Raw genomic sequence first — 17,661 nt, 5'->3', positions numbered from 1 at the left:
GAGGTGGGATTTAAGGAGGGTCTTAAAGGAAAAAGGGGTTAAGGAGGAATTCCAGTGTAGGGCCTGGCAGCATATAAACATCCCTACTTTCTCCTTTTTTGTACAAGACACTTTGACCCTTAAGACTGAGTTTATGGTTTCAGATACCAGACAGTCAAGCTGACAAAAACGAATTATCATTCATGACTTTATTAGCAGCACTGCAAAATATAGAAAGAGTATAGTTACTCATTCTGGATAAAAGATGGTTCCAGAGCTCCCTTCTTCCTAGGTCTGTTGTAATAAACGGCGGCTATCCTAGCCAAATTTATACTTAACTAATTTACTGCAATCATGACCTGGCCTTGCTCAGCTATGTCATTGTCTCACACAGGTACTGTACCTTGCAGACCAAGACCATTTATTTACGCTAACCCCTTCTGCACAATATCAACAGATAAAAGTAAAGGCGTTAGGTAATTATAAGACATACACCCAAACATTCCTTATTCCACAACCCAAGCTCTCACTGGTGTAAAATGGTCGCAACAAGTCCAATTTTCGGGATCAACACCCAAAGGACGCCTGAAAGACGTCCGACCCAATATTGGATCAGTCCATTTTTCAGGCGTACCTGGTAGCCGTGTAAAACAGGTGTTAGGCCTCTCATTTGCATAAGAAATTGGAGAAGCCGGGCTTCTCCACTTCACATTCAGTGTCCGCCAACAAAAGCTGAGGTTTTTTTTAATTTAAACGTTCCTCTGGCACCAGGAGGAGCAGAAGTGCTCCCCCCGACTTCACGGTATCCTGTTAAGCCCGGCCATCCATCCAACTCCAGACTTGCCTCAGCCCGACGTTCACCTTTGTAAAATGTGTGAGCTATCTGTGGAGGCTTAACAGGCCCATTCCAACCACTTCTGTTTCTCCATATTAAATACCACTCCTCCTTCTTGGTCTTATTTTGAAAGAGATGAGAAATGCTACCATGCAGGACTATCCCAGCTCCCTTGCAAGGACTATTAAAACTATAGGGAATAAATCAATTTTGCACAGCAGGACAAGCTGGAATAGCACAGCTTTCCAATCATAAGCCTGATTTTCTCACTCTTAAGAGTAGGAGCCAGCAAGATGCAACATGCACATTTAGTAATGGAGATTCAGATATGCATTGGACAAGTAATGAGATTCTGATTTGAAGCCACACTAGGGGTTCCATAGGACACAAGTTGGTTGTGAGCTGTAAAACAGTATAATGTATACCAGATTTTACATTTCCTTTTAATCAACCCAGGTAGGGAAGGAGAATAGATATGGGTTTTAATACGCCTTCAGGTTGTTTCATAAAATCCTTTGACCTATGTCGTACAATACTTGTCATATTCAAACATCGGAAAACATGTCCTATCAAAGAAAAAATACCTCTGCAATAATGACAGAACAAAGTTTAAATGATTTTTTTTTATCTATCATGCATTCTCCATTCTCCTTTATTTAGTAGCACAGATTTGAGAGTTTGCCTTCGATTTCAACTTGGCTTTTATTTAAGTGCTCATAAAAATTTGTAATCAAAATGGGCGACACTGCATTTTGCCATTACTTCTAGTGAAGTGTATTTTTGTGTATATCTATAGCAAAATGAATGTAGTTGAATTTAGTAAAAGAAATGTTGGCAGTTGCAGGTGCTGTATTAAGGTGGTTCTGAAGTTTAGCAGTATTTCTGAAAAGTTGCGGTAGCTATTTTAATATCATTAAAAGTACATACTTAAAGGTGATATATTGGCACGATGCAAGGGAATTCCATCACAATTAAACATGCGGTGTTGAATAGCCACCTGTTGAGCATCATGATGTTGTCCCTGGCTGAAAAACGATGGCTTTGTCCACAAACGTGAACATACAAAAAAATGACAGACAGAAAAAGGCCTACTGGTCCATCCAGCCTGTCCCATGCAGTTGTGATACCTTATGCATTACAATACATGCACTCCCCACCCCACTTAAAAACCTAAGCCAATTAGGGCAAAAAAATCTGGAAAATTCCTCTCCTGCCCCTTCAAAACTAGTCCAGGAGACCACTCTGGCCCAGATTTATGTTACAAAGGTACCTTACCTCTTGTACAAGGTAATGTCCACCCCAGCCAGAAACAGGTCCAACTCTCGCTTGAAGGAATTGAGCGAATCAGCTTTCACCGCACGGGCCAGCAACCTGTTCCACAGGTCCACTATTCTCTGGGGAAAAGAAGAATCTCCTAATATCTAACCTAGTTCTGCCCTTACATAACTTAGAGTGACCCCTGGTCCTCCCTAATCTATTGTTGAAACAACTGGTCTACACAAGCGGATTCTAGTCCCTTCATTATTTTATAAACTTCGATCAAATCACCCCCTCATTCTATGCTTCTCTCAAAGTATGGAGATCCAGTTCTTTGAGCCTATCTAGGTAACTAAGATGCTTTAAACTGGATATTAATATTGTGGCCCTCCTCTGCACCCTTTCCAAAGCCTCACCCACCCTGTGAGACGACCAAAACTGGACACAGTATTCTAACTAAAGTCTTGTACAAGGACAAAATGGTTTACTTTGTTTTATAGTGAAATGTCCTGTAAATACACCCCAGCACCTTATTGACTTCAACTATAACTTCATGGCATTGGTCACGAACCTTTACAGATAAAACGCCCAGATCGCGTTCTTTCACCACTGGCTTTAATTTTTTTCCCTGAAGGGTGTACGTATGTTCGGCATTTGACCTGCCCACATACATAACACTGCACTTTCGTAAGTTAAATGTCATTTGCCAATCACGGGCCCAATCCTCCAGCACATCTAGATCTGCTTGTAGTAGTCGAGCATCATCTATAGTCCTCACTCTCGCATATGTCATGATACCATCTGCAAACTTGCAAATCATTCCCCCAACACCAACACGAAATGCAAATTAGTTGGCTTGTCACCCCGGGCTGAAAATGCACACCTCCTAAAGGTTGTTGAGAGGCTTGGCAGCAACTCTCCAACTGTTTTTGGTTGAGAGCGATGTAGCGCATGAGACCAAAGGGAATAAAATATGGTGCATTAGAGCTCAAGGACACAAATGAAACACATGGCCACTATTGTGCACCTCTTTAATGGCTGGTCTACAGAGCCATTGGTGGAGGAGCGGGCGCAGGTCAACCATAGGTGTGACCTGGGAGAAAAAATGGACTTTACCAACTTTTTTTTTTAAAAGTTGGTTGAAATAACAGTTTATATTCAAATTAGTTTCACTACTTCTAAGTTGCTACAGCAATTTGTCTGTTGTGCTTAGATGCAAAATTACTAGTAGCTATCGCTTGCTGGAAGAGAATTTACACCAAATGATGAAAACTTAACATTGCATGCCAGAACTATAGTTAGTTGTAACACAAGTGTCTAGTGAGGATTAAATAAAAATGTATTTTTTGTGTGCACCATAAATGCAAGAGCAATTATCTGCTGGTTAGATATTAAATCTGTGCGCTCTTTCTAATTTTGACAGATTGGCTACATTGAGGGGCAGCCTGACAGAAGTGGCGTCTTTCCAGTGTCCTTTGTGCACATTTTATCTGATTAACAGCCTATGAACTCCAGCGTCACACGTTCACAGCTGTGGATGCTTCCATTTGATGTTGTAAAGCGGCTGCAGCTTCCTTATTCCTGTGCATATTTTGTACATAGATGATCAAAAAATCATTTAAGGTCCACCTCATGAGGTGACCGTATTGTAAATACTGTGTTACTCGCCTTTGCCAGTATTATAATAGCCTTGGAACCTGGCACGCCTTATTCGGTGTACTGCAGCCATCCATGGCATATAGCACTTACTAATCTTACCTATGCTGTTGATGGGATATATCTCCTGCCTGCTTGTCAGATTATAGGCAGCCTCATTTAGTAATTTAACTATATAAGCTTGACTTTTATTCTTGACATCATCTCAGTATTCTGAATAAAGTAAAAATAGTGGTTTTGTTGAGGATAGGTTCAGGTTTCAGTTTGCACTGATCCTCTTTGTCCTTCTGCTTTTAACATGGATGCTGTGCATACTGTTCTTAATGTACTCATGGGATTATATGTGGTTTTAATTGTAAGTGGTCAGACATAATTACTTGAGAGTGAATGACTGGGGAACTTGTTAAAGTTTCTTTTACCTCATTCTGAGGAGACAGATGTTGAGAATTCTGCACAAGGATTTATTGCCTGTTACAGCAGATAAACAGTTTAACAAACTAAGTTGTTCCAATGGATCCTTTTGGAGGACCGGTTGAGAATAAATGAAAATTAGAGATAGGTCTGCAATTTTTTCAAGTCTGGTGTTAGGATTTTAGAGCAGTGCTTGGGTTACCCTTTTAAGGGTTAGGTTGTTGAGGATGAAAAATGTCCACCTCCTCACCCTCCATTCACTTTTTAAATGTTATTAACCTAAATAAATAGGTTAAGTTCTGTCTTGATCATCAATGCAATTGTGTTAGTTTAATTTGTAACTGTAAGATTAGGAAGTTTCTGAAGAACCTGTATGATTTTACATATAGCTGGCTAATTGAGTTACAGGACTCTAGCAGAAACAAGTCCAGTCTTAACTGTGACAGAAGGAATGTCACTGCCTCCTACAGCAGAGATGGCTGTTCTGGAGTTAACTCTTCGCTGTGGTATCAACACCTGGGAGGGGGGCCCTCAAAAATTGATGTTTAGTCACATGATACTTCAAGCGGTATATAACGCAGGCAGCAGCTGTACACACATTATGAAAGGTGTGCAGTTATCAATTTTAAATATATTGTATTAAATATGTTTACATACTTCATTTGGAATAGTACATCATTGATGCACATAAAACTGTAAGCTGAAGATACTGTTCTACAATCTGCTAATTACTTAATTCTCCCTCCTTTCTCCTGTTATCTGAAGTACATTACCCTTGGACTCTGTAAAGTGTAGTGTTTCACTGCAAGTAAGATGTTGAAAGTTGCTGTTCATAGTACAGCATACATTCACATGAAACAAACTTTGTCTATGAATGTATTAAATTAGTCATCGTATGGATAATTGACCATTTCGGTGGGGGGGGTGGGGGGTGCTGACTTTACATGTTTTTAAACAAAATACCGACGCATTCAACCTGGTTACTTGTGCTCTGTGTCATAGAGAAGAAATTGCATTTTTTGCACAAATCTTGAACTGCTTGGGGAACAAAGTGACACAGTGGATCTTGGGTTGCTTAAGGCTTTAATGACCTTACACCTTCACAATCTTTATTGATATTCAGTTACTCCAACTTATTTTAGGGACCAAAAAATAAAATGCAATTCTGAAAGGAGGTCTGCTTACATTTCATACCTTTCCAAGAAAAAAAAGATAGGTCTTGGTATGATTCTTAAAATGTTCAGTTAATGTGGGGGTTAAGCTTAACTCTAATGATAACTGATTACATTATTCTTTAAAAGGATGTAATTTAATTCTTAATAAAGGTACATATTTCTGCAAGTAGATTTAGATGAAAAGGAATTAAAAACTTAAATTGAGTATCATGTATGAGACAAGACTTCTGGCCTGGTGCTGCAGAGGTCTTGTACGATGCTAAACTGTTGCCAGTACACTTCCTATATTCATTCCTTAAATTTTCATGTCCACAGAAAGTGGCTGGGTCTCAAATTTTTCCTGCAGCAATTTGAAATTTTCAGTTTAATTTTTGTCTTGTTTTTGTCCCAAATGGAGATGTGGACAATTTATTGGATTTTGTGATGAGTTCATTACACGCATCTGCCACAGTTACTGCATCAAATTGGCAGAGTTTGGTTTGCCAGAGCTTTTTATATAAACAGTGTGTATTCATGGACAGCTGAAGATTAATATTTGGTTAAGCATATTCAGAAATTTGAATTCTGTTCGGCTGTGCATTGTGCTTAAAGCCACAATTTTATGCTATTACTTCATTTTAAAATTGTTATAAATGCAAAACTTCTAATCACACAGAATGATGAGCAACTATTGTGGATTTTAGCACTTTGTTCTGGTTCTTTCAATAATGTATCCCTTTTATCCTGGATTAGGCTTCCCTTAAAAATGTATGTATTAAGTAAATCAGGCGGTACTGTCAACCTACTGGATGTAAAGGTGTGTGATATGACCGCAGCTTACCATATCATGTATTTGTAGTCTGTTTTTTTTAATTATGTACAAGATTTGCTATGGGAAGATATTTTAAAAAGCAAAATTGTTTGTGTTCCAATATTGTTATATTGCAACATAAAATCCTGTGACATGTTCTAAGCTGAATGTAGTTATTTTCTCTCAGTCCTTTCTTCCTCCCTCCATCAAAACAAGCAAGAATTTCATATGAATACTGCTACTTTCTATGTGTTTCCCATAGCCAGTGCCATTTACAGCAATCGGTCACAAAAAGCATTGTCTACCAGTTATCACACAAATTTGGTTGATTGCTGGATAATATAGTAGTTGAAATCAATGTCATTGTTCGAATGATTGTTTAAACAAAAGTGGTACAACAGAATTGGCATAAAACTTGTCAACCACGTTAATTTGCATGGTCAGTTTTCAGGTAAGAAGGAAATAACAGTGGTTCTGCTTAAAGTATACAACAAATGCATTTGAATCGCATTGTGGCTGCAATCTAAGTTTACATGCTTAATATTGCAGTTAACGAAGTGTTAATTAGTAGCTGGAACTACTATAGTCAAAATGTATGCTGCAGCTCATGCTGACATTGGACTTTTTCCAATGACAGTAAACTTGTTCTACAAAAATAACTTTGAATGAACTGTTTTCAATTTCAAAATATATACTGAACTGTTAAGTGAAAATTGTAATATCACCTTCTTCCATTGATTTTCCATTGATATTCCTGGTGTAAGGAGAAAAGGGGAGGAAGAGAATACCATAATTCCACACTGACCTCTTATTTTACCTTATATGGCAAACAATGATTGCATTGTCAGCATTAAGAACTAAAGCACAATACTAATATTCAACTTTAACCTGCACATTAACAACAATTAGACAAACTGGATTTAATTTTAAAAGCTACCAAAAACTATGGTCTTGATAGTGAATTTGCATCTTACCTTTATTAAACATTGTTAAATACTTCAGACATCAAAATATTTTGTTAGTTCAAATACATTGATGCCATACAGAAATGTTCCTTTTTTCAGGAGAAAGCTCGACTATAATTTGATCATACGTGTAGCTAGGTAGCTTTGGAAAAATATTCAATTACCCATTGGATTTCTTCTAATCTATACAAAATATTAAAATTTGAGTATATTTAAGGGTTGAATTTATGAATCTGACACCTCAGCAATCCTACCTGATTACATAACAGGAAATCACTGGTGCACTCTGCTCAATTTTCTATTCATTAACTTTAATGGACAGACAATCATGGGGTAATTTCCCAAGATGCACTTCTGACGGGTGAGTCTCAATTGAGGGCATGGATCATAAAATCAGCCCTAGTGTGTAATAATTGAGTAATGCACTTTAAGTGGCGTTTGCCTTATATCAATACTGACTTAACAAGTGTTCTTTGTTAATGCATACCTTATTAATTATTGCTGAATTGCAGCTTAGACTATTTTAAGAGGTAGTATCTAAGTTTACCCAAGCTCTCATTAGATGCCCTTTTGTTTTTAGCTGGTCTGGGAACCAGTTCATTCCACAAGTGAGGGTGATCATAACATTGAATGTGAAAGCTTTTCATTCCATTGCTGTACTTTTTAGGTGGAGGTGCACTTGAACACTCAGTTATCCAAAAATAAATTCTGTAATTTCTAAGATAATTCAAGCAAACTTCAGGAATTTTTTTTTTAGCCAATCACACATGACGCATCATCAAACTACTTTTTCACTTCGTGAAAATTTTCCCAATGCTTTTTTGGAATATTTCAAAAGGGGTGAGCACTTCCAAAATATTAAAACCAAATAGTCTTCTGGCGTGAAGCTGGTTTGGACCCTGGATCTTCCTTTTCCAACGTAAAGTCATAGAGTTCCTAGACTCCGTGCCAATGCCCACAATAAACGCACATTACCACTTCACTCTAACCCTTACACTGATGGCAGATCTGTTTTAGCCATTTGCCCATCCTGCCTGGATGTCATGCAGACGTGAGTTAATTGCCATAGCTACTTTTGATTTTAAAGATCTTCTGTAATGATCGTGGTCATTTTTTGTGATGCTCCACAAGTTGGCGCATTGTTCCAGATGGATTCACACTCATTTTGGATTTAACTTAGTCACCTTGCTAATCAGTATTCTATTTCATTGTGCAGAGAGTATTTTAGCACCAGAGTCCAGACAAATTGGTATGGACTGATGATACAGTAAGGTATATAAATGAGAAATATGGTAAAGGAGTCTTCAGGAACCCTATGGACAGGACACTGGTGTAGGAGACCTCATATTGTTGACAATTCCACAGCTGGTGGACATGAAGAATTCCATAATGGAATCCCTCAAAATAGCATAATTCAAATCAACAGTAGACATGACATGGGTAGAGAAAAAGGATGAGGGTGAACATTGCATTATAGTGACCATAAAAACCGGGTTTCTCTGCATTTCTACCTCTTTTCATTCCTTACAATACTAGCTATCCCAGAAAATTAGTTCAGTGTCAAACTCCAGCCAATCTGTAGTTGACTACCAGATTACAGAAGGGATAAATTGAATTTCCCTGGCATTGCAATTGCAGCCTATTAATTTTTTGCTACTTATGCTCCTGGTGAGGAGCCTCGCCCACTGGAAATTTGAGCATATGCATCACGTGGTTTTCTGGCAGATAAAAATGGTTGGAAAATCATGCATGAGCCTAAATTTCCAATATGTACTTTTGCTTTGTGAGGCTCTTTGCCAGTAGCACGAAGTTGACACTAACTCATGATTAGGACTATGGCAGTAAATGTAGGATAGTGTATAATATATTAGGAAAATTAGCTTAACAATACAGAAGTCAGTATTATTGGCCAAGAATTTGCTGAAGCAGGGTATGCTCCGTTTGTTAGGTTTTTTTTGCTTACCCTTCAGCTCGAACATTTTTTGTGCTGCATATTGCTGAAAGTGCAAGCTGATAACGGTGCGATGAGGTCAACAGGACATCTCAGACCTTGGTGAACGACGGGACCAACAATCTGTCTCCTTAAACAATGAGATTTAAGGATAGAGAACAAAGCAGAGGAGGGATGGAGCAGGAAATAGGGTAGAATTAGAGTAAAATTAGATACAGAAAAAAAAGGGAAAGAAAGATTGGATTAAGAAAGAGACAAAGGAAAAGTAAGAAAAAAAATTTAAGTTTTAAAAACCAAGAACAATTTACTACCTGCAAGATTGAGACTCCAAGGTTTCAATTGTGCCCTTTCTGGGCTGGAGCAGTTGAGTGGCATTGCAGGAATATAAATCTAATTAAAAGGGTCCTTGCTTCGTTGAGCACCAGCCCTAACTTTCTTCGGCAAGTTTAAATCGTTTTAACAATACAAATGCAGCAATTTCTTAACTCATGGAGAGGTTGACAACGAACTGCCATTTTCGCGAGGCTAACTGTGGAGCAGCACAAATGGTCCAGCAATTTGTGGCAATTCACAACTGACAGGGTATCTCTTCCTCGCCACAAATTGCTGGGTTATTTACTCACTAACGGCATGCAAATTAAACTCGGTAATTTTCCCAGCAAACTCTGGGCCAATATCTTTGTATTATGTTGTGGAGATGCCGGTGATGGACTGGGGTTGACAATTGTAAACAATTTTACAACACCAAGTTATAGTCCAGCAATTTTATTTTAAATTCACAAGCTTTCGGAGGCTTCCTCCTTCACATCGTTCACCTGACGAAGGAGGAAGCCTCCGAAAGCTTGTGAATTTAAAATAAAATTGCTGGACTATAACTTGGTGTTGTAAAATTGTTTACATTTGTATTATGTGTGATAGAGGCCAAAACATTGTTTAGATTAGGTCGTTAGGATGCCACAAGGGATTGCTAAGGAAGCAGGTGACAAGTTAATGCAATTTAAGAAACATCAAAGGGTTTGTGTAAGAATTGTAACTAGTTTGGAAACAACATGTCTCGGTTTAAGCAGTTACCAAACTGGTACAGTGTGATGTTTATAAACGTGCAAAATTGTGTTATCTTCTACCTAAATGATACCCCCATTCCAGTGAGTGGTGTGAAAATGAAAATAAGGAAATTTTAGACTTCTTGTCAGTCTTCACAGTAAAGGAAGAGGATAATATACCTGATATTCCAGGGAAACTAATACTGAATCAAGGACTGGAACTCATTAAAGTTAATGTAAGCAAGAAAACAGTATTAGAAAGAAGTAATGACACTAAAGACTGACAAATCCCCGGGACCTGATGATTTCCACTCCAGGTTTGTAAAGGAAGATGGTGAGGAAATTGCAGATGCTTTAGCCATAATCTTCCAAACCTCAACGATTCAGGAAGTGTCCCTTCAGCTTGGAAAATTGCAAATATAACTCCATTATTTAGGAAGGGTGAGAGAGAGAAACCAGGAAATTATAGACCTGTTAAACTAACATCTGTTGTGGGGAAGTTATTAGAATCTTATAACTAAGGACAGTGTGACTGAGCACTCGGAGAAATTTAAGCTGATTAGAGAGAGCCAACATGGATTTGTAAAGGGTAGGTCATGTCTAATGAATCTAATTGAAATTTGAGAAAGTAACTAAAGCAGTATACAGGGGAATATCTAGGCATGTCGTTTATATGGATTCCAGAAGGCATTCGATAAGGTTCCACATAAGAGACTGTTAGCTAAAATTAAAGCTCATGGAATTAAAGGCAAATTATTGACCTGGTTAGGAGATTGGTTAGGCGGTAGAAGACAGAGTGTAGGGATAATGGGTATGTACTTGAATTGGAAGGAAGTGACTAGTGGTGTCCCACAAGGATCTGTGCTGGGACCTCAACTATTCACTATATTTATTAATCACTTAGATAACACAATGGAGAGCCATATATCCAAGTTTACCGATGATGCAAAGATTGGTGGCATAAGTAGTGTAGGCGGGAGATAAAATTACAAAGAGACATTGATAGATTAAGTGAATGGACAAAACTGTGGCAGATGGATTTCAATGCAGGTAAGCATAAGTTCATCCATTTTGGACCAAAAAAGGATTGATCCGAGTATTTTTTAAATGGTGAAAAGCTCAAAACAGTGGGGGTCCAAAGAGATTTAGGGGTCTGTGTAAACAAATGACTAAAATGTAGTGGTCAGGTACAAAAAATAATCCAAAAGGCTAATGGAATGTTAGCCTTTATACCTAGAGGGCTAGAATATAAAGAGGTGGAAGTTTTGCTACAGCTATACAAAGCCCTGGTTAGACCACATCTGGAGTATTGTGTTCTGGGCACCGCACCTTAGAAAAGATATAATGGCCTTGGAAGGAGTGCAGTGCAGATTCAACAGAATGTTTTTTCTTATTTATTCATGGGATGTGGGTGTCGCTGGCAAGGCCAGCATTTATTGCCCTTGAGAAGTTGGTGGTGAGCCGCCGCCTTAAACCGCTGCAGTCCATGTGGTGAATGTTCTCCCACAGTGCTGTTAGGAAGGGAGTTCCAAGATTTTGACCCAGCGATGATGAAGGAATGGCGATATATTTCCAAGCCGGGATGGTGTGTGACTTGGAGGGGAACGTGCAGGTGGTGTTGTTCCCATGTGCCTGCTGCCCTTGTCCTGGGTGGTAGAGATCCCGGGTTTGGGAGGTGCTGTCGAAGAAACCTTGGTGAGTTGCTGCAGTGCATCCTGTGGATGGTACACACTGCAGCCACAGTGCGCCGGTGGTGAAGGGAGTGAATGTTTAGGGTGGTGGATGGGGTGCCAATCAAGTAGGCTGCTTTGTCCTGGATGGTGAAGAGCTTCTTGAGTGTAGTTGGAGCTGCACTCATCTAAGCAAGTGGAGAGTATTCCATCACACCCCTGACTTGTGCCTTGTAGATGGTGGAAAGGCTTTGGGGAGTCAGGAAGTGAGTCACTCATCACAAAATACCCAGCCTCTGACCTGCTCTTATAACCACGGTATTTATGTGGCTGGTCCAGTTAACTTTCTGGTCAATGGTAACCCCCCAGGTTGTTGATGGTGGGGGATTCGGCGATGGTGATGCCGTTGAATGTCAAGGGGAGGTGGTTAGACTCTTGTTGGAGATAGTCATTGCCTGGCGCAAATGTTACTTTTCAGCCCAAGCCTGGATGTTGTCCAGGTCTTGCTGCATGCGGGCAGGGACTCCTTCATTATCTGAGGGGTTGCGAATGGAACTGAACACTGCAATCATCAGCGAACATCCCCATTTCTGACCTTATGATGGAGGGAAGGTCGTTGATGAAGCAGCTAATGATGGCTGGGCCTAGGACACTGTCCTGGGGCTGAGATGATCAGCCTCCAACAACCACTACCATCTTCATTTTTGCTAGGTCTGACTCCAGCCACTGGAGAGTTTTCCCGCTGATTCCCATTGACTTCAATTTTACTAGGGCTCCTTGGTGCCACACTCGGTCAAATGCTGCCTTGATATCAAGGGCAGTCACTCTCACCTCACCTCTGGAATTCAGCTCTTTTGTCCATGTTTGGATCAAGGCTGTAATGAGGTCTGAAGCCGAGTGGTCCTGGCGGAACCCAAACTGAGCATCGGAGAGCAGGTTATTGGTGAGTAAGTGCCACTTGATAGCACTGTCGATGACACATTCCATCACTTTGCTGATGATTGAGAGTAGACTGATGGGGTGGTAATTGGCCGCATTGGACTTGTCCTGCTTTTTGTGGACAGGACATACCTGGGCGATCTTCCACATTGTCGGGTAGATGCCAGTGTTGTAGCTGTACTGTAACAGTTTGGCTAGAGGCGCGGCTAGTTCGAGAGCACAAGTCTTCAGCACTACAGCCGGGATGTTGTCGGCCCATAGCCTTTGCTGCATCCTATGTACTCAGCTGTTTCTTGATATCACGTGGAGTGAATCGAATTGGCTGAAGACTGGCTTCTGTGATGGTGGGGATATCGGGAGGAGGCTGAGATGGATCATCCACTTGGCACTTCTGGCTGAAGATGGTTGCAGATGCCTCAGCTTTGTCTTTTGCACTCACGTGCTGGACTCTGCCATCATTGAGGATGGGGATGTTCATGGAGCCTCCTCCTCCCGTTAGTTGTTTAATTGTCCACCACCATTCACAACTGGATGTGGCAGGACTGCAGAGCTTTGATCTGATCCGTTGGTTGTGGAATCGCTTAGCTCTGTCTATAGCATGTTGCTTCCGCTGTTTAGCATGCATGTGGTCCTGTGTTGTAGCTTCGCCAGGTTGGCACCGCATTTTTAGGTATGCTCTTCGACACTCCTCATTGAACCAGGGTTGATCCCCTGGCTTGTTGGTAATGGTAGAGTGAGGAATATGCCGGGCCATGAGGTTACAGATTGTGCTGGAATACAATTCTGCTGCTGCTGATGGCCCACAGCGCCTCACGGATGCCCAGTTTTGAGCTGCTAGATCTGTTCTGAATCTATCCCATTGAGCACGGTGGTAGTGCCACACATGTTGGATGGTGTCCTCAGTGCGAAGACGGGACTTCGTCTCCCACAAGGGCAAGGGCAGTGGTCACTCCTACCAATACTGTCATGGACAGATGCATTTGTTGCAGGTAGATTGGTGAGGACGAGGTCAAGTAAGTTTTTCCCTCGTGTTGGTTCGCTCACCACCTGTCGCAGGCCCAGTCTGGCAGCTATATCCTTCAGGACTTGGCCAGCTCGGTCAGTAGTGGTGCTACCGAGCCACTCTTGGTGATGGACATTGAAATCCCCCACCCAGAGTACATTCTGTGCCCTTGCTACCCTCAGTGCTTCCTCCAAGTGGTGCTCAATATGGAGGAGGACTGATTCATCAGCTGAGGGAGGGTGGTTGGTGGTAATCAGCAGGAGGTTTCCTTGCCCATGTTTGACCTGATGCCATGAGATTTCATGGGGTCCAGAGTCAATGTTGAGGACTCCCAGGGCCACTCCCTCCTGACTGTATGCCACTGTACTGCCACCTCTGGTGGGTCTGACCTGCTGGTGGGACAGGACAGGGATGGTGATGGAAGAGTCCGGGACATTAACTGAAAGGTATGATTCTGTGAATATGGCAATGTCAGGCTGTTGCTTGACTAGTCTGTGGGACAGCTCTCCCAATTTTGGCACAAGTCCCCAGATGTTAGTGAGGAGGACTTTGCAGGGTTGACTGGGCTTGGTTTGCCTTTGTCGTGTCCGGTGCCTAGTACTCTGTCTGGTTTTATTCTTATTGTGACTTTCTGTAGCGAGATTGTGTTTTTTTATTCGTTCATGGGATGTGGGTGTCGCTGGTGAGGCTGGCATTTATTACCCATCCCTAATTGCCCTTGAGAAGGTGGTGAGTCGCCGTCTTGAACCGCTGCAGTCCGTGTGGTGAAGGTTCTCCCACAGTGCTGTTAGGTAGGGAGTTCCAAGATTTTGACCCAGCGACGATTGTACAACTGAGTGGCTTGCTACGCCATTTCAGAGGGCGATTAAGAATCAACCCCATTGCTGTGGATCTGGAGTCACATATAGGTCAGACCGGGTAAGGCTGTTAGGTTTCCTTCCCTAAAGGACATTAGTGAACCAGATGGGTTTTTACGACATTCTCATGGCCACCATTACTGATAGTAGTTTTTTTTATTCCAGATTTTATTTAATTAATTGAAAAATTCCCCAGCTGCTGTGGATTTGAACTCAAGTCTCTGGATTATTAGTCCAGGCCTCTGGATTACTAGTCCAGTAACATAAACACTATGCTACTGTTACCAGGACTCCACAGGTTAAATTAAGAGAAGCGATTACATCAACTAGGCTTGTATTCCCTGGAATATAGATGGTTAGGGGGTGATTTGATTGAGGTTTTTAGGATTTTGAAAGGGTAGATAGAGAGAAACTTTTTCCCCTGGTGGGGGAAGTCCAGGAAAGGGGACACAACCTTAAAAGAGAAGTTAGGAAACACTTCGTGACACAAGGGGTGGTAGAAGTGTGGAACTCTCTCCCACGAAAAGTAGAGGATGCTAGTTCAATTAATAATTTTAAATTTGAGATTGACAGATTTTTGCTGGCCAGGGGTATTAAGGGATATGGAGCTGGGATACAGATCAGTCATGATCTCACTGAACAGCAGAACAGACTTGAGTGGTTGAATGGCCTATGTCATCATATGCTACTACACCAGGAGATGGCAAAGATCACATCTCAGAATTGCTACAGCAAGTCATGACATTGGTATATAAATAGGCTCACTTTCAGTAATTCTTTGGTATTCTATGCTTGAGCACGTGCCTGGATTAGTTAGTTGTTTGCAAACCCAATGGATAATGTACTAGTAAGTAGAGACATAACTTACTTGTTTTATTAATAGCTAGAAAGTACAAGTTGATGTATTTCTGGTGTCCAAATCTATATAATTAGATTAATCTATTTTGTTGATCTAACACCAGATCAAAAGATCAGCAGAAAAGCCCACAATGCAAAATAAGGAATTGTTCCACACTGCCAGTGGGGAAATTACTGAGTGCGGTATGGAGCATTTGCTCTACAGCATGGTAGCCTTACGTCTAGCCCTCACTCAATACAAGTACTGCTCCCCAGTGCCCTTTGTGCCCATGTCTGATTTGAGGGTAGTTGAATTCAATTTTTTTGACTTTCCATCTCCTTGAGACACACCCCAAAAATCTGTCCATTTTAAAGAAGCACTCTGGCATATCCAGTTATTTTGAACTTGGTTAAGTACAACTTTCCTTCAAATCCATGAGTGTTGTGAGGTTATGTTCCTCAGTTAGAAAACCAGGTTATAATATTTACATTATGAAGCAGCATCCCAAGTTACTGAAGTAGCTTTATTTAGTGACATAAATATAGACAACTAACACACCCAATGTTTGCTGGATTGACTTAGGGATTTCAGTTCTATTTACTACCCTGCCTTTTATAAATATATGCTCCATTGCATGGATACGAGGAGGGCTGCCCATTATGAGCCATATCTATTCATAGGACTATGTCAATGTTTCCTATAGAAAAATGTATATGCTAGTGGGTGGTAGAGTGATCAGCTTTGACATTAAATACAGATTTCTAAACTCACATCTGGCCTGTCAGTAAAAAATCCAGGTCTACAGATGGCTTAGATCTTTCTTTTTGCCATAAGTTACTCAATATGCTTTGAAATGCAATCTTTTAATGCCTTCATTTGTGTTTTACATGAAGGCCTTAGCCTCATCCAGAGAACTAGATTTGCAATTTTTGCACAGAACTGTAATTTTGCTAACTAAATCCAGAGTGATACATCAGTAGCATTGGCTCTTAACTTGAGAATTTTTCTTCAGCTTCAACTGTTATTTTCCTTCAAATAATTAAATAAGAACAGATTTTATGTTCTATGAACTTCACAATGTGCATTATGCTGAGCATTTTAGTTCATATTCCAAACAAAGCATTTGGAAGATAACAGAAGTCTAATTATCTCACTTGTTTTATTGACCATTAAAACAAACATTCTAATTAAACACCTGAGAGTCAGAAACCAAGAGCAATGCATATAGAGTGAAAGAGATTGTCTCTCATTCTAATGTGTTTTTTTTAAAAACTCAATTTGAAAACCATCAAAAAATCTTTGAAGGAAACAGGGTGAGGGGCATCTGGCCTTTTCGCACACTCTTGAGGGGAGCAGATAGAGGGTTAAGGGTGGGTGATTGACAGCAAAATGAGAGGGAGGGAAGGATACAGGGACTGAGCAGGTAGTTCATAATAGAAAAGGTAGGATTAGTTACAGTGGAAGTTAGAGTGTGAAGTCAATGGGGTGGAGGACACGAGGGGACGCACCAGTTGTGGGGTAAGGGAGCCCCTGTGGGCCACATTTTCTCCACAAACCCTACTGAAAATACAGCCTGCAGCCATTGGTGTCTGATTTCCCCTCCACTTCCCACATAAAAAAGGGAGAGAAGTGTACAGAGAAAAGCAAAGAGTTGGGGAAAAGAAAGCTACAAAAGCAGTAGAGGAGATAAACCACATCATAAAGACAGCTAAGAATCTGTATTCTGACAGAAATTACATGGAATTGACACTGAAACATACCATTCAAACTGATGTCCATGTTGGTGTTTCGACTCCACACAAGCAGATAGTTTTAATGCCATTTACCCACACTGCTACCATAACCTTTGAAATTCCTTTTCCTTCATCCACTCTAATCTTGAATGTTGACACAGCTTCTGCTTCAACCACCAACCCTGGAAGTGAATTCCAGAGCCTCAGTTGTAAAGAAATTTCTCATGCCTTCTATTCTAAATCTTACATTTAATCTTTTATCTATGTTCCTGACCCCTCAGTTGCTGGGGATCTGCATCTATTTACCCTATCCCATTGTTGCATAATTTTAAAACACATCACCCCATAATCTGCATTGTTGTAATGAAAAAAAGCCCCACCTTTTTCTAAGTCTTTCCTTGTATTCATATTGTTAAAACTGGATAGCCGTGTGGTGAAGGACAGAATACTGGAGCCTGGTTTTTAAGTTGTTTCCAAGCCTTTATTCAGAGATTCCCCTTACGCACACACCCTCGCTAAGCTTTCCTATGAAAAGGTTCCAAGAGTCTCCAATTGATAC

At 40.6% G+C, this 17,661-nt stretch overlaps 1 protein-coding gene across 2 annotated transcripts in view; it reads left to right on the top strand.

Moving 5' to 3' along the window:
• Window positions 1-6,260, top strand: part of LOC137320244 (arf-GAP with SH3 domain, ANK repeat and PH domain-containing protein 1-like) — a 417,474-nt gene extending 411,214 nt beyond the window's left edge. For both annotated transcript variants that reach the window (XM_067982012.1, XM_067982011.1), the window contains one exon: window positions 3,495-6,260. In XM_067982012.1, coding sequence (XP_067838113.1) covers window positions 3,495-3,569 — 75 coding nt within the window. In that variant the 3' untranslated portion in view covers window positions 3,570-6,260. The remainder of the gene's footprint in view (window positions 1-3,494) is intronic.
• The last annotated feature ends 11,401 nt before the right edge of the window (window positions 6,261-17,661 follow it).

Source organism: Heptranchias perlo, chromosome 3 (assembly GCF_035084215.1).
Source record: "Heptranchias perlo isolate sHepPer1 chromosome 3, sHepPer1.hap1, whole genome shotgun sequence".
NCBI lineage: Eukaryota > Metazoa > Chordata > Chondrichthyes > Hexanchiformes > Hexanchidae > Heptranchias > Heptranchias perlo.
The sequence above is the reverse complement of the archived record's forward strand: the minus strand, read 5'-3'. Positions and strand labels throughout refer to the sequence as shown.